An 18381-nucleotide genomic window follows, 5' to 3' on the forward strand; every position below is an offset into this window, starting at 1 on the left:
TACATTACAGCTACTTACTTATTAGAAAGTATTTTTTTCCCAACTTTAAGATACAATTGTTTTTTTTTTTCTTATCAGCCAATTTTCAAGGTCTGTAGACAAATACCAGAAAATCCCTTGCTGCATAGGCAGTAGAAAATGGTTTCAAAATTTGTTTCACTTTTTTACCATCTTTTCCAACAATACCTGTGTTCTTCACAGTACAGTTCATGACCCATATTTGCACACTCCCCCCAGCCCTTCTTTTTCGCTCTAGGCAGATTTAGGACAACCTCCACAACACAGGGAACAGAAGGAAAGTTCTCAAAATCTCCATTTTACATGTTTCCGTATTAAGTCCTTCAGTCAAGACTGAAAATGGGCCATCTATGTTCTGTTTTTAAAGGTTTTACTTTAGTTTAACTGTATTCCAATAAAAAAATCTTGTGCTCTATTACATTAAAATGGTTATACTATTTTTAAGCGTAAGTGGTAACACAAACAGAATTTGGATGTTTTATACCTGTTCTACATATACAATTTTTATTTATGACAAGTTCATAGGGAGTTAAACACTACTACTCACCTGTAATTTCTAGGTGCATGTAGCTATCCATTGGCAGAGGCAAGGATAAAAAATTAAAAGGGTCAAATCTAACGCTTATATGTCCGCAAGTTTTACATTTTACTTGTGACTTCAGCTGCCCATGAAATAAATCTACAACAATGGATCTATTTCTTCTCAGATGGTTTTCCCAGGCCTAAAATGACGTACAAAAAAACAATACAAAGTTAGAAACTGAAGACTACTTGCCTGAACTACAGGAAGGAGCATATGCTGCAAGACCTCCAAAGTTTCACTGGCTTATGGAAGTCAAATTATTTTCATAGAAGTTGTTTACCAATTTCTAATAAATAGGAAGTATTTAGTTTCAACATGAGTAAAGAAAAGTTGTTTTAATTAACACAATAATCAAGGTATGACATAATTTAATGTATTTCTGAAAGGATCATCAGGTATCTTGAAAAGATTTCATACTCCATAATTTTGAGGAGTTGCTCAAAATTATTGTGAAGTATCATCTTTATACCTTTATTATAACACTTAAAACTCATTTTCAGTTCAAAGGTGAAACTGACTCCTTAAATCACAGATCTAACAAGTTCCAAAAGACGGTACAATCCTGAAAGAGTATTGCCACAGACAGTCTCATCAACAACTTAGCAGCTTAGCACTATAAGGGAAAAAAAACAACCCAGCAAACAAACAAACCCCAAACCCAAAAACTTTAATCCATACCTCTGCTGCTACTTCCCAGTCTGGTCGACCATCACTGTCTTTCAGTTCAACATATGGCTTATCATGAACTCTGTTCAAATCCTCATGAAGACCATCCAAAAGAAAAGCCAGAAGCTCCTGTGAGTCTTGCTGTTGAAAGCCATTAAATCTTGGAGCATATTTTGCTATTGTCCACTATAAAGAATGCCAGAAACTTATTTAATATCATGTAACAGAAGTTGTAACAATAAATCAAAATATTGCAGACAAGATGCACGCTGTCAACGAGCACAAATTCAATTGCCAAGCATTAAAGGTAAGCCCCTACACTTTCAGAACAAAAGACCATTTACAGACAAATGCATAATCTTTTATCCCTAACAAGGGCTATTAAAGCCACATCTTGTGCCACAACCTCTGATTCATATCAGGTAACTCCTTTGACCTCACAACCACTGAAGCATGATTATATTCCACAGAAAGCTGCTCCAGTCCTGAGCACCAGGACTGATGAGCCCTGGCCTCCTCCAGATGTGCACCTTGCCCCGGCACAGCCCCTTCCTGAACACCTCCCCTACACTCCTTACAGGCAAGAAAGCACATTCTGTGACCAGTCTGGAGTAACGTACATGATGACCAACTGCCCAGGACACGGTCACTGGCTTCACAGCCAACTCCTAACGCTTGAAATATGTGTCCAAGTTTCCTTCCCTTTCTCTAGGGCAGATACTGATTTGAGGCCCAGAACCATTACAATACAGGTAGCACCAGGAAAAAGTGCATTAAAAGATTTCTGCTATCCAAAGAAATTCTTGCTTTCCACCTTTAAATAACACACATCACAGACTTACCCGCAGCTTTAACGGTGCTATATTCTTCTGAGTTCCACTCCACAACTCCTGAACCAAATCCCCATAGCACTTGGCCATGTGTCCTTTCATTCCTATTGGATTTGTCCTAGAAATCAAAAAGTAATTAATACCATACTAGAATTTAAACAAAGTTCAAGCATGGGGATAAACAAGAAAGTGCAAAGGCTTCTTGCTGAACTGTTCAATTCTCACAGAAACAAAAAGAGGTTATACTTTCACATATCTAATCCGGTATCTGCTGTACAGCTGATAGTTGATAACACTGAACCTAAAATGATTTATTCATACTGTCTACTGCTGAAAGCTGAAACTCATTTTAAAGAAATGTTACAGCACCTAAAATGCCAATGGTCTCAAATAGAAAATTACCTGTTAAGTTCATAAAGATGTCTTCCTGAGATGAAATACCGTGTTAGAGGTTGTGTATTACTGACACACTGGATACTGGAGTTCATGAAACATGTGTTACCCAGATTGCTTAATCCAGTAGCACCCTTTTCAGTAGGAACTGAGAAAAAGAAAACATAATTATACCAATTGTGCAGATGTGAAAAATTCAGAATGGTGTATCAGTAAAGAATATGACGTCTTCACAGTAACCAATTGAATTTAACCTGCTCCCAATTACGAGACTACAGCTAGCACAAATGCAACAGAGCACCAGCCTCTGTTCAAAATATCTGCCCTCTCAACTCTACTTAACAGAAATTGAGGTATTTTGTTGGATCTGATCTACCACAGACATCAGTACAATCCATACAAACTGTTTTCAGGTTAATAATTATGGTACTGTAATTTCTGGATTAATTTGTTAAAAGCTTAACCATTCCTTACCTTAAAAAAATCCAAAATAATAAACACAAAATCCAGAATTCACTATGTACCATTTGTTACTGCTGCATCTGAACATCTACAAATGTATCTATCTAAACATCCAACCCTCCCACATTTCCAGCATCTAAGTTAATAAAACAGAAAGAACAAGCAAAGCAGCACAGCCATAAAAGACCTCTTCCAATGTTAAGAGCACTTATATTAAAAAGAACCGTTTCAACATAATACAGCCTCTTGGATTTTTCTTCTCATCATAATTCAATTACTATGCTGAAACACTTACCTTTATGTCTGTCTATTTTACTGCTGTTTGCTATAAAAGACATCTCTTCTGGCCAGCTCATGTCTTTGTTTCGAACTAGAAAGAGATATGGTATAAGGATTTTTTTAAAATTGTTTGTTACTTACTGCAGAGAGCTAACACGGCTGAAGAGGTTTAATTAAAATTTTCTAGTATTTAATTGAGATTAGAAATTTGCTTATGTTTAGTTATTATTTTTGCTAGTTTTCATTTCAACGTTTCCAATCATTATTGGAAATCATTCTAATACCGGCGTCATTCCAACCATGCCGGTAACACCTTTAGAAAGCAGGTTTGAGATTTGTTTCCTGTTGGTTAACAAATTTTACAGTACTTCTTCTAATACTTAATAAGAATCCCCCAGATTTGAACAAATCTGTTCGCTTTGTGAGCGATCACTAATATTTGTTGTTGTTACAAACCAACAAAAGATTCAAGTGTATTTCAAAACAGGGACAAAGTGACAAATTTCAAGATAAAGCGGGACAAAAAAATGCAAGCTTTCCTAAACTAGCTTTACCACCACTTCCCCACAGGATCCCACTGTAAACCTCTGCCTTGCATTGACCCAAGCCATACAGCAAACTGGTTTAAGGAACTGAGCTAGCTGCAAAGAGGGAGTTAATTTTCAGTAGATCACTTGTGACAGCCAGTTCATCAGACAGGTGTCATGTAGTTGTCCACAGGTAAGGCAGGTGGCATGATGTACAGAGGAAGGGCGGACCGCTCCTTGGCAGCGTTGGCTTAATGCCGGTTTGTTTACCGAACTACAACCTCGGGGTTCTGTTTCACCTGATACGGCAAGGTGCAGTCCCTCTCCCCTCTCTCTACATAAAAATTCCCATTTCTTCTCTTGTGTCTAGTGATTCATGCAGATACACAGTGAACTGCATCAGCCACTCTGTCAGTTTTAAATTGATTAAATATGAGCTGAGCCAAGTGGCAAAAAGGATGAGTCCATCTAGCACACCAACCTGAGGTGTAATATAAAGCTACGCTAAGCGAAACTTGTACAGAAGCAATGCAAGGCCCAGTTTTCTATATAGCCTCTGAGATCTAAGGACAACAGTAGAGTGGATTAAGTATGTACGCTTCTGCTTCTCACATTAAAAGATTAGACAAAATGTCAGGTCAAACTAGCTGAAAAATCAGCTGAGCCATGCACCCTGATACCTTTGACAAAGGCTTTTATCAGTCACAAATACTTTATCAGTATTTGTGACTGATAGCACTGCCTAGCGTAGTAGCGCACGGCAGGAGGATGAGACACAACGGACATAAATTGAAAGAAGAAAGGCTGAGATTGTTTATGATGCCTTTTCACCATGAGTCAGTCGAGCGGCCAAATCCAAATGCATCAGGTTCTCTCTGGATGTGAAAATAAAAACAGCTTCTAAGGAAAATCTTAGAAATGAACCTGACAGACTGAAACATGCAGCTTTCTTCGCCTTTTGCTTTGTGAATAAGAACGTGTTCATGAAAATATCACAGTCTGAACTCTTGTAAAATTAGTGAACGAAAAATCAGATAATGAAAAAACCTCAGATGCCTCACACTGCTTTTGTTAAATCTCTGGTATTTTAGTTATTACTGTAGGGATTATTTGAAGCTTTGGTATTTCTTCCTGTATTTCTTTCAATACATACATATATAGAGACAGATATCTACTTACACATACTCTTCCTTCTCAAAACATTTCCAAAAATATTTGGGCAGTAGGCCTACATATCTGTGTAGTTTGGGCAATTACAGAAATGGGTACTACACACAATTTACTAACCATATATATACTCATATAAAACTATTTGGTTTTAGTGTGTAAACCAATTATAGGCCCTTTTTATACCTTCTATTACTAAATGCTGCTCGTCTTGGATTTTAAGATACTCCAGCCTGTGATCTTCATCATCCAGCAAAGTAAGATAGTTCTGCAGGAAAAAAAAAAAAAAAACTTCATATAGTTATTACTGCTAGATTTAAAATTCTCTGAGGATATTTTAATCTCAAAGCAATGAAATTAAACTATTAATTTCTTCACAAAAATGAGAGCACCAGTTTCCTACCTAATTTAATTAAATATAGTAGTTCACTGATCTCCAGAAGCATCTAGTTCAATGCTTTAATTTTATGTGGTATTTCTTTAGAATGAGAGAATTACGTGCACTTAATGATTTGGAGGAATATATTCTGCTTGTTCATTGTGATTTGTTCACATACACGTTTGAAAAAGATCCTGGATGTCTGTTGCTTCTGTGCCAACAGAAGCCTACAGCATCATGCATGTCAATGAAAGACTGTATTTTTATTTCCATTTAAAACAGTTTCAATGCAACTTTGTATCAAGCCTTTTAATAGCTCAACCAACTGTCAATGTTTAAATACATCACAGGATAATTTAATGTTTATCAGGCTACTAGGAAAACAAAAGATAAATTTTCTGGGTCATTAAATCTAAATTTCACTGCTTGGAGTGCACAAAAAACTCCAGAAAACAAGCAGCAAGAGTTTTCCAACCTGGGCGGTTAAATTGCAAAGGAAGCTTATGTCCACCATATTTTTTTTTTCTGTGCACATGTATTTAATAGTTTCTAGAAAAGAGTAAGATATACAATCTCTAATAGCTGATTAAAAAAAAAGATCTACATTACCTCACTATTGTATAACCAGAGGCGCATATCTTCTTCTTTTATACGTAGCCTCTGGGAGAGATATTCATGTATCTCTTTAACTGTTTGCATTCGACTAAAGCAGCCGGTGTAAGCCAACACTCTTTTTAACGGAGCATTCGGTGAAGGTACGTTCCCTGGTTTCACAATCATAAGAAAAGGGTAAAAGATAATGTATATACCCATAGGCCAACTGAAATCAGATCAATAACAACTTATACACTACATATACTGTAAGTACTTTTTGTGAAAAGGAAGTACACAGTTCTACTCCTTTTGTTCATGGATGAAATAATGAGTTTGACTGAAAGCTAGTTGTTACTAACCCTTTGGGACAACAAACATGCTATCAAAAAGCAGATAAATTTACCTCCCTTCTTACCAAAACCTATCAGAAAACTGCTCTCCTAAGATTCTCATAGGAAATAAATAATTTTAAAGTAGTTTTTAAGAGAAAAAAAGAATAGTCCCATCTTTTAAGACAGGGTACCAGAGATAATGGTAATTTTCAAAACAAAGGACTTTGAGAATTTTCTTTTTGAGAGCACATTGTAAGTAAAAAATAAGGTCCAAAAAATCAGTCTGACTGTTCTTGGAAGTAGCATAACTTTGCTCCAGCTCTTCTATGGAGATGAATGCTGATCTGTGAAGATGAAATCAGCCTGGCAGTTTCACAATAAAAGTATTCTTAATAACTGAATTGCTCAAAACGTATTCTGTGAAGATGCCTAGGATTTTCACCAGAATTTCCCAACGATCTCATGTTTGTAACACAAACTAATTCCATCAGTCGAGATTGTTGCTATTTTCTATAGTATGAGCTCATCTTTAAATAAAACATTTGCACAAGCTCAGTTTGAAAGAGATGAGAACAACTTTACATGCTTTACTTTTTGAGCTGCTTTAGTTTAAACTTAGGAAGTTCCCCACTCCTCACAGAGACAGGTCTGTAACATATTCATGAAAAGCTTTTATTATACAGCCAAACCCAACTGGACAACTGCATTACTTAAATAGCCAGAGAAGTGACATCGTTCTGCTTTCACTGTCAAAAGATTAAAATAAAACAGATAGTACCGTATGAAAAGATGCCGTATTACATGCAATTTGACAAGGGAGTAAAACTACACTGTAATCATCTTATAAGTCAGCAAAGCATCAGTTTTGCTTCAGTATACCAAGCAAAGTACTCATTTTTTTTTAAAGAACACAAAAAAGCATTTTCTGAGATTAGGGATCAGAGGATTAGTTGTAAGATTACAGCAAGAAAGCATATTTGAAAACTCAAAAAGATTAATACCTGATTGGACAAATAAATTAGTGCAGAGCAAAATAATTCCAAATCAAGATCAAATTTGGTACATCAGAAGATTCTCTTTATTTGAATTTGGGTATTTTAGGATGTCCAAACAAAGCAGTTTCCATTTTATTAGGTCTAGTAGGAAAAATAAAATTTGGGTAGCAGGCAGTTTCTGTAGCGGAACTTGATCAAGCAGGCAGCCACCATCTACACGTTAAGATTGTGATTCTACCAAAGCAGTGAAAAATTGAGCATCTGCATGACATTTTTAAACACAGGCTAACACTAGCAAGGCTGAAGGATTTAATTTTCAGTAGTCAGGTGAGCCCATTTCTGGACATACGTTACTGTGGATGCATATGTGTATCTGTGTGTATCCAAACGCACATGCATGCGATCATCAGGTATTTCTTCAAACCTACTGTGCAAGGCAAGTACGCAAGTGTGCCTATAAACTGGTAACTGAAAACAAATCCTGTAAAATTTTTCAGCTGAAATGTGAAGCTGCAATCTAAAGATTATTCTTTTAGCCACTACTTGTACAATCTTTTGGTGAGCATTACCACCACAATTATGGCACATATATTTTAGTTGGATGTTTACACTTTCTACTGTATGGCTGTTCCAAACCGCATCAAATAATAGTCTTCCTATTCCATTAATTCCATCCCTTTCTAAAGAGCATTAAATAATTTTGGGCATTAAAGCTTAGCTGCCCAAGTAACTCAGAACCAGCTGGCTGAACAATGATCTAATTTATTATACCACCGTACTATCAGATACACACAGATGCATCTAGTCTACGGCTACAAAATTAACTACCAACAGGATTAATCAGATCTGCCCTTCTCAGCTGTTTAGCTTATGCAGTGCTCATTTCTCACTTTCAGCTCACCAATCTATTTGCAGTAACTATGCGACTTAACTGAAAATGCTCCCTCATGCATCTTTTTTTCAAGAGAAGATAGGAGGAAAGCCTTTAAATCTTTACCGAATGCTGATTGTGCCTTACAGTTACAGTTGATTAGCTGGTGTACAAGCACAGTGGCAGCAAGCTTCTACAGCTGCGGGTCTCGCTTTCTTAGAAACTGCGCACTTGTATTCTTGCTGCATTCTTAAGTTACCTCTAGGTAAATGCTGAGGAGACATTCTCAGGCTCATCATACCCATATTCACCCAGATGTTTGACTGCTGCGTTCGAGTGGCAGGCTGCTGTCTCAGGAAGAGCAGATAGCGAGGAAATAACTCTAGTTCAGGCACATTTGTTTTGCTGTTTTTGATCACCTAGTGAAGACGTTTAAAACACATTTTAGAGACTGCTCTTCCAAACATGTAGGAAATCCCAATAGGAACAGGAAGTAATGATTAAAGTAGGTGGTTAAAAAAATAAATTATGTTTTACTAGGAGATGAAAAATCCTGGGAACTTCTTATGGGGTCTTAGTCAAATATCCGTAGGAATAACAATTTACTGATTTCTAAGCACTTTTTGAAGCTTATTAGTTGCAGACTGTCAAAAGCAAACACCTTAGTGGAGCATAGCTTCCTGTACAACACCATGGAAAGAACATTTTTATAATTCCTGAAATACGTGCGAATTTACAATGAACCTCATTAATTCTACTCAGTGTATATGTCAACAGAAAAGTTTCACAACTGTTGGAAAAAACCTCACACATGCTGAATAAGACATTTGCTCTGAGCTTTTTGAACTACAGGATTGAATTAAAACCTTCATATTGTAAGAACAGGCTGAAACTTACTTTTGTTGCATTTTGATATGTTGACAGAAAAAGCCGAAATCACCCCAGAACATGACTTGCAGCTTTTCAGTCACCATTTCTACAAAGACTTCGCTATCTAGATCCGCCCAAACATAGATATACATAAACAGCAGGAATGTTCGCTATTTTTGTGACCATGTGAAGCAGAAGAAAACACTCAGCTGAAGCTGTGAGAAGCAATACAATGCACTGAAGTGACAACAAAAACAATAGCGATGACATTTTCTGGAAAGAAACAACACAACAGTCCCTACTGCGCGGTGGGAGACGGGGACTGGAAGTCCCTGTATACATGGTTGCAAGCAATCAAATGGTCTTCAAGAATGGAAGTGTTCAGATAACTAAGTGTCAAAATATTCCTTAATTATGGACTGAAAAGCTAAAGTTTATACATACCTTATTTATCTTTTTTTTGTAGACAGGATACCCAAACTAAAATTCTCTCTCTCTGTACAGAAGTCTCTTTTCTAATGACCCTATTGCAAAAATCTCAAGCACATTAGTTTGTGCTGCGTATAAAGAGATGTGGCCTTTTCTGGATCACGAAAGGTGTTTGTTTCCATGGAGAATATGTGGGAGGAGGGTAACAGAAGCCAGTGATTTTTCACTGTAAAATAATTGCCAGTACTATGGCTAACAGACCAAATCGTCAAAAATCATACAGCTAATTTCTCCCATTTGTGACACCGAGTATTTGTGACACCAACCACACAATCTCTTGCTACCATGAAAAAAAAAAATTCCCCTTACTTCCTTTTTTGAAGTGTAGCTCCTGTAAGAGACTACCTGACACAGAATAAACCAACTATTATATGGAATAAATATACTCAACAGAAATTAAATAGAGTTTCCAATGCCTCTAAGTGAACAGAGCAAATTACTTCAATTTTTCTTGCCTCTAACATCAGCCTACTTTTTTATAAATTCAAAATTAATAATTCAAGGCATGCCAGCTTTAGCTTCAAACGATTATGACCTGTTCATCGTTTTGCAATATTACACACAGAGAAACAGAGAGGTAACTCAATAAATTGTGAGTAAATTATATGATTTAACAATGACTACTGCTACATAATTACTGCTTCTCTTTCAGAAATACTGTTGCTGTTTTAACTGCAACCAAAAAAACTCACTGGGATAACGCAGACTAATTATTAGTCCACTAAGTCAATTCCATTTAATATATAGCACTTTCACATTTCAAAATTATATTCTGCAATACATTCTGCATCGTGTCCCAAATTAATTTTTAATTAAAGATATTACAGCTCTAATATAGAAAATAGTAGTGTTAGTTACACAAAGTGAATTTCAGTTCCTCAAGTTTTTTTTCTTTTAACAAAACTTTTCTGCAAACAAGGACAAATATCACCTCACCTTTGATAGGCTCTTTCTAATTAGTTAATTTCATTGCAAGGTTTTAAATGACTACAGGCAACTAGATAATTGTTGATATAAACCCACAGCATTACCAATTTGCAAATACATTTTTTATTACACAATGGAAACATGTTAATTGTTTGTAAAACTATTTCACAACTTCGTTGTGATTCACTGGCTTTTCTGCTTACTGAAAAGTGTAAGAAATGGAAAAATTCACTACCTATGAATTAATTGCTGACAAATGAGTATTCCGTAAGTTTGGAGGAGCGTTACTGATTTTATGCTGAAGAATGAGAATGGGCATCACTTGCCTCACCAGTAAGATTTTTAGTTACTCATTAGAAAAAATAAATGCAATTACTGTAATACTAGAAGAAGAATGACACAAAGGAACTACTTATTTTAAATATGTGATCAGCTCAAAATAACAATTGGTATTCACAAGGCCACGATACATAATACTTCCAACAAAAGTCAAAATAGAAGAATAAAAACAAGAGGACGACCCTGGCTGGATGAGTGTATCAGGTGAGATTACTGGTCTTTGCTTTTAACACTCAACATGGTTAACTGGAATCATGCTGATTCAGCCTTAGATAGTAGATGCCAACTCAGCTTTATCATCTGTATCTTGAGGAATTGCTTACGATAAATGCTTTACTGCAAAACCTTTGACTAGAAGCTGAACAACTTAACCAGTCTGTGCAGTACTCAAAAGCTGATACGCTCATACACAAATTCTTTTTAGGAATACCTACTCCTGCTGCTTTTTAGATCTTCACCAAATCTTGTGCTTTGTGTTTTCTATGACGTTGAACTTGAAGGACAGCAATTGTTACCTTCCCCCCACTTTGATGAAATTGTGAGGGGAAAAAAAATACATATTCAAAGCTGCAGATGTCCCAGTTTTAATTTTATTGGTTTTGCAGACCAGTTGAAAATTTACCTTAGTTTTTAAAGACAAGTGCTTTAATGACGACTCTTTTAAACTGATTTCAAGTTTACTTTTGTCTGCTTTAGCAATCATGATCAGTTGAGCAGCACTGCTGCCCTGTTACAGTATCTCCTGGGGTTTGTGCTGCAAACCTCCTGGTAAATATCCACAACTTTCTATCCATATCCATGTCCATGTCTGAGACTGCTTTCTCCCAGCTTGCTCTTCAAGGCTTTTCATTTAGACTATCCATTGTGGATGAAGTGGGAGATGACCATAAAAGATTACCTTGTGCAACTGGCAGAAGCTTGGACACTTTAGGTTGTTTATACTATCTCAGTGGCTATGGCAAGTAAACAGCGTCCATAAACACAACTTACCGGCCTGGGCAAGGACAGATTTGCTCCGTACCAATGGTAAAGTGCTCTCCAAACTGGTTCTGGTACCATTATGTAGTCCTTTCCTTCGATCAGCTGTGGAGATCGCTTTAATCTTCCACCCTCCATTGTTAGTGAGGCAGCCTTTAAACAAAAAGGGATTTTGTCAGATCTCAAGTGCAAAAAATACTATACAGCTACAACGATTTTAGTTCATGAACACAGAACACTTTTGAATTATTAAAAAACTTTTAAGTAGTAATTAGCAACTGCTTTTCATACTTAAAGATGATATTTAAATGTAACAATAATTAACGCTCAAGTTTCACTACTTACTATTTCTTTAAAAGACTGTCCAATATAAAATTTGTATTACCTTTCTCTCTTGTGTCACCTACTCTGACAACTTCAGACACTGCATAGAGAAATCCAATCTGTACTCATCATTGATGGTGCTAGTCTGTGTTTTGTCTGCATGAATACTGGAAAACCTGCCAGTTTTGTTTTACTACTTAATTAACTATTTTCTGGTTTTATGCAATAGCAATAAACTGTTACATTTAGATTGAAAACACTGAAGAAAAGTGTTTAATTATTAAAATATTTTACAGTTAATGGCAGAAGTTGTGTCTTCATAAATACCTTTTTCATTCATAAGTTTTGTGAAGCTGTTTAAGGACCTTTTGATTGTTTCTCTTCTCACAAAACACGCAATAGTAGCCTCAGAAACAGAACACAAGTTTTTCTTCTTAAAATAAGAGTAAAAAACCCAAACTTTGTTATATGACAAAGCAGTGTTAATGTAGAATTAAGCCACTAGCTGAAAAAAAACCCACATCAAAAGCTGCTGAAAGATACTTTTCCTATATTCACGTGACTCAGATGCATTTACCTTCACTGGTTCTTGCGTTACTAGGGGTTGGTTATCAATAGCTCCTGGTTTCTGAGGATTAAGCTGTAGCAAATTATTCCCATTGGTTCCAAGGAAACACTGGTTATTATTGTCCGAAGTATTGTGCTGCCTAGCAAAACATACATCAGTCCCAGGTGTGCCAGGGTAAAGAGTATCTGTAACAGAATACAAGGGGGGGGGGGGGGGGGGGAATCTTTCAGTTCATGAGTCCATAACATAAATAAATCAGTTAAACTGTTGCATCCGTTTTTGGGGTGGGGGTTAAAAAAGGCTGTTGAAGAAGTTTGCTATCCTTCATACTTCAGGAAAACATGCAACTCTTCCAAACTACAGAGTGACAAATATACTAGTACTCTCAGAAAAGGTGAAGAAGTGGATATACGAGATCCAGATACCAAAGCAGATACTTACACAAATACTGGTTTAAAAACAGCCTAACCAGGTTTGCGTGAGCAAATGTGTTTGGCATTTGCTTGTTGTCTGGATGTTTGAATATCAAACTTGTGAAAAATCTTATATACAAAACTGAATATATATGCAATAATCCCTTATTTTTATTTTTCCCTCTTGAAACAGCAAGTAATTTTATGCTTATAGAACTTCCTTTTGTTGTACAGAACATTAAATCTAAATTTCAGGTTAGAAAAAATAAAGAGAAAGAACCTTTAATCGAAAACTTGACTCCCTTCCTGCCCTTCCTCTATTCCCCAACCCTCACCCCAAAAATGATCACAGTATTTTGTCTACTTTAAATTGAAGTTACAATTTTAAGATACAAGTTTTAAAATACCAGATGCAACATTCAGCTGTCTTGTAATCAAAAAACCATCATCTCAAATTCTCACAAGAACTGACTGAGCTAAAAATCTCTCCTCTTCTATCGCAAAGATGTCTCCTCGAGTCTGCACAAACTCACATAAATGACATGCTCTGTAAAACTGTAAGTACATTTTTCTCATTTTTTTTTTCCTGCTTCTTTCCTCTTTGTAGTATCTGAGGTCATCTGACGGCAAGACACAGTACAATACCAACTAGGCATGAGCTAGAAACAACTTAATGTGAAGCGGGGGGGGGAACCCACTCAGAAAATAAATGACAGGACAAAAAATATCTTGGAAACTAATCATAGCATAAAAGATTAATTGCTGTTTAAACAAGATTGTTTCTTGTTTATCCACCACAGACTACCAAGTAGTAGTTCCCAGTAATTCACCGACGTCCACATGTAGGCCACTTCTGCAATCTAAACTATGTTATCTCTTCGCCTGGAGGAATCCATGCAGAATCTAGTTTTCTCAAAACCTGTTCTACATTAAACCTCCAAGGAAATAAGATGTTATGCTTACTGCTGCTAGTAGTCTCTGAGGCTTCTGATGCAGTAGAAATATTATCTGAAAACTTTTCTTCTGTTGCACTGAAGTAATTAAGACCTCCCATTTTGTCTTCTCCCTGTTCTGAAGTATTGGTTGCAGCAGCTATGAGTGAATTCTTACCTCCACTCAAGACAGATGAAGGCTCTATCACAACAGGGTTTGCATCCTAAAATTGGTAGGCAAGTAGAAAAGTTAATTATAAGCCAATATCAAAGACATTTAGCATCAGCCAAATCAATCACCAACATTCACAGCTGTGTGACTTCTGCATATCACAATGAGCTTTACAGAAAAAAAAATACTTTCTGGATCTACTGATGAAAAATCTGCAGAAACAGCCAAAATTGTTAAACCAATCGAATAAACTCTTTGGCACAATATAAAAATTGTGAAATATCAGAATTATTTCCTCTATCTAGATATATGAAAAGACAACCATTTTCGATAGCTATAATTACAGACTATAAATATTTGAAGATTTGTCCTTGTTGAATTTCATATGGTTAAATAAGAACAGCAAGCATAAGAACAAAAAAATGTTCTTTCCTCAAACCTGCAACATTTTAGTCTTCCCTAACTTTGTTTTGAAACAAAGTTCCTTTGTTTCCTTTGGAGAAACAGCACTGCAAAGGCAATCTGGCTCACTCTTAGGCAACATAAAGATGGGGAAAAAAACCTGCATCTCCCAAAAGCTCAACTTGCCAATCCACTACAGCAAGATGTAAGAAGAATCCTATGCAATTTAGAGCACCAGTCACAACAAGAAACATCAATAAATGAGAAAACAGAAGAAAAAGGGAATTAACTGAGCCTTAGAGAGGAAAAAGGAAAATCCATGCAATGAACATCATTGTAACAACACTGGAAAAAGTGTTTTATGTTGTCCCCTATTTATCACATCACTAAGCATAATATCTTGTCAAGTAACAAAACTGTGCAGTAAAGCTAAAAGTATAAAAGTAAGACTAAAACGTACGTTGGAATTACCATAACCATTTATAGAGTTTCACGGAAATTCTGAGTGTTCTCTTCGCTCAAGAGGTAGACAGAGTGACTAATGGCATTGTGCTATTATGCAAAGGATTAGGTATGAAATCTTGTGCACATCTGAGTACTTATACTATGAGAAGGATCAAATTACCTAGTATTTCAGGCATTTAAGCCATCATTTGTCCAATTCATTGTGCACAAAGAGTAACTGTAATTACATGGTTAGTTAATGCATACATTGCAGTTTTCTGAATATTTTACCTATTTGTATTCCTAAAACAACTCAAATACTAATATGATTACTTATCAGTATATGAAACTCTTTTAAGAAATGGTTTATTTCACTTATTTTACATTCTTGGTTGTGCAACCAGCAAAGAATATTTGTCTCCGCCTCAATTAAATTTTATTAAATTTAATTTTATGAAATATGCTTTCTTTTGTAAAATTCATAGTGATCGTTTAACTTGAATATTTTAGTTGGAGGGTATTAAAGAGCACCCTGCAACTATAAGGTTTTAGCAAGACTCCTTTGATCACCATCAAGTACTGGAATACTCTTCATCATTGCCTTTAACTCAAATTATACCAATTCCCTCCTCTATTTGTCCGGAAAATGCACAGTGTGTATTGTATTTGTGGCCCAAGCAAAGTCAAAACCAAACCAGGTAGCTTTATTATCAAATGGATCAAAAGACTTAAGAGAAGTACTATTGTGAGAGTATGTTTTTATTCAGAAAAGTATTTTGACACGCAGGAATCATGATGAAACAAAGTACAGAAAGAAGTGACAGTTTAATGAAATTATAGTGAAAAGCTCACCATGTGACTTATTTTCCACTAAGAGACAGGAGATGCTTAATTTCAAGTATTATTGGTTAAGCAGTCATTTGCTCCCCACTCTTTTTTTGTCAACACATTCACGAATACACAGAAATCACTTACTCGGTATACATTATTATTACACTTACGTATTTGACATATTCTTTCCACTGGTGCCACCACGGCATTGCAATAAGGAACCAGTTGTGCCCTGGCTGAAGGCCATACCTGCTTTCTCTTTCTAACCAGCCTCTGCACATAAAGAATGAACAACGTGAAGTATTAGTTGAAACAGGGAAATTAAAGCCCTTCTTTTGAAAATACTGAAAAGTGATTTGGAAACCCATTTAAGATTCCGAGCAAAACACGTACCTAATAATCTGTCCTTCCTCTTCTGGAGTGGCAGGTCGTAGCCCCAAAACTATATGACACACCTGGAAAAAGAAAGTAATTCTTATTAAGTACTACACCACTATGAAACAAGCATTAGGTAAATGAAAGAAAAGAACAACTCTAATGGGACTCTTCAGAAAATTCTTTTTAATTATGTAGCAAGATTACCTAGAATTGAACACATCACTAAAAAAAGAAGTATTTTGAGCTATGAGATTCACAACCTTTTCCCACTGTTAAGACAAAACCCAAGAACGTCAAATGCCCCAAGACAATTTAAGGTGACCAGAAAATAAATTTTCATTGTTTTCATGTCTGAAGCACATGCTATGAAAGATCACAGTAACTCACATGGACTGGATATACAAGAAGTTAAGATGTCTATAGGTACTGGAGAGAGGGAATGAGGAACTGGGAGAATGCAAGCTGTCGGAAGAGCATAAGCCAAAGGTTTAAAAAAAAAAAAAAAGGAAGGAGAAAAATGGGAGAAGTGGTTATATAGGGGACTGAAAAGAAATGAGCACAGGAGAGACCGAGGGAGAAGTTTAAAGCAGTCCAACCAACCAGTCACCACTGAAAACGCTCGCAAAATTGTAGAGCATCCTCTGAATGTCTGATTTTTTTTTTTTTTTCTTTTGCCCCCCTTTTTTTCCTCTTTTTTTGGAAACAAACACAGACGAAAAAGGCACCATCCCCTAGATGGCTACTGGGTTTGGGTGGGGTTTTATTCCGAGTACAAGACAGCAGTCGCAGACGGCTAATATTGTACTCCTCGCTTCCTAGTAAAACCACCCCGGCCTTGGCTGCAGTGACATCTCTGGCTGGTTCCTCGCAGCAGCTCTCCAGCCACAGGGCATGCGGCAGGGAGTGATGAGCGGAGGGAAACAGACTCTGCAGGAGTCTTTGTTTCCCATTGCAGGGAGGAGGGTCAGCTGTCTCTTCTCCAAGACGGTTTTCAAATTGCTTGCTACTCATAACATGATTTATAGCCTTTTCCTTATGTCTCTTTTGAGGCTATCAATTTGCATCTCAGCTGGAGATTTCTAATGACTGGTGAGATATCTTATTTAAATTTATATTGCAGCATGAGAGACCATTTCACATTCTGAATAAAACAAAGACCATTAGCTGCCGGGAAGCAACAGATTTTCCAGCACTCGCAACACAGCTGGCTCTGATGTTTCTTTTTAAACTCATGTAACGCTGTGCTAGTATCAGATTCTTCATATAAACTAACCCCGCTGCAAACAAACCGATTTGTTGTGAAGTTTTCCAAGGCGCTCCACTCAGACTACTTAGCTTTTCTGTCTGCAGATGAGACACACAAGCTCATGACAGTTCAAATAAATGCCCAGGCAAATCAATGGCAGACTCTGTCCTGCGCAAGTATGTTGTTGAGCCTGCAGCATGAGGCGAGGGTGCCTCATATGACAAAGTTACCAAAGGAAATCAAAATAAAAAACTAAAATGCGAATGTAGCAACTTTGTCAGGAGTAAAAATATTGTAAATGAGACCTCCAACAAGCAATATGTAACAACTGTGATGTGTAATCAAGACAAATTTATTAATTGTTCATTCATTCTACCTCAATATTGCATAGGTATTTGTTAGTTAATCAATATTAAGTTATGATAGGATATTTGATGCTATACGGTCCAAGAATAAAGACAGCCCTTCCTGAGAAGGTTGCAATGTAAGCAAAACCTGATGCAATTCAAGATAAAAAGAATTTGCAGAACTTTCTGACTTTATGCTTTTCAGCTGTGGTGTAGCTGATGGCCTCAGAATACCCTCACTCAGTCCCCATGAAGTTCTTGGAAAAGTATAGTTCAAAATGCAATTTATAGAGTTGTCTAGGGTCACAAACAGGAGAATCAGTAGTATGCTATTCAGGTAGCCTCTCACAACAAATATTTTTTTTAAAAACCACACTGCTTCTTTCTGATGAAATATTTTTCTGCTACAATCTGACCCGGTAACTGATTAAGCTTCACTCGTAAGATGAGAATGGAGTCCACTGACTCTCCCCAGCCCTCCCTGGAAGAGCTGAGACTGTCATACAGTGCTGGAGGTGAATACTAAATTAGGGCAAATCTTCAAGGCTCCATTAGGATTATTATTATTATTTAAATTCAAAGTATCAACCTCTACAGAAAATGGGTAAGGAACAAACTGCAGTGA

General features: G+C 36.5%; 1 protein-coding gene across 3 annotated transcripts in view; it reads right to left on the reverse strand.

The window, feature by feature from the left end:
* Positions 1-18381, reverse strand: part of USP32 (ubiquitin specific peptidase 32) — an 82111-nt gene that overhangs the window by 10841 nt on the left and 52889 nt on the right. The window contains exons 11-23 of one of the 3 annotated variants that reach the window (XM_075719474.1): positions 16179-16240; positions 15956-16058; positions 14115-14160; positions 12601-12776; positions 11712-11852; positions 8398-8515; positions 5914-6068; positions 5112-5193; positions 3248-3322; positions 2500-2638; positions 2110-2215; positions 1280-1453; positions 566-740 (exon numbers count right to left, since the gene is read on the reverse strand). In XM_075719474.1, coding sequence (XP_075575589.1) covers positions 566-740; positions 1280-1453; positions 2110-2215; positions 2500-2638; positions 3248-3322; positions 5112-5193; positions 5914-6068; positions 8398-8515; positions 11712-11852; positions 12601-12776; positions 14115-14160; positions 15956-16058; positions 16179-16240 — 1552 coding nt within the window. Of the gene's footprint in view, positions 1-565; positions 741-1279; positions 1454-2109; positions 2216-2499; positions 2639-3247; positions 3323-5111; positions 5194-5913; positions 6069-8355; positions 8516-11711; positions 11853-12600; positions 12777-13967; positions 14161-15955; positions 16059-16178; positions 16241-18381 lie in introns of all 3 variants that reach the window. The other 2 variants (XM_075719473.1, XM_075719472.1) reach the window with 2 other exon arrangements.

Source organism: Pelecanus crispus, chromosome 12, assembly GCF_030463565.1.
Source record: "Pelecanus crispus isolate bPelCri1 chromosome 12, bPelCri1.pri, whole genome shotgun sequence".
Lineage (NCBI taxonomy): Eukaryota > Metazoa > Chordata > Aves > Pelecaniformes > Pelecanidae > Pelecanus > Pelecanus crispus.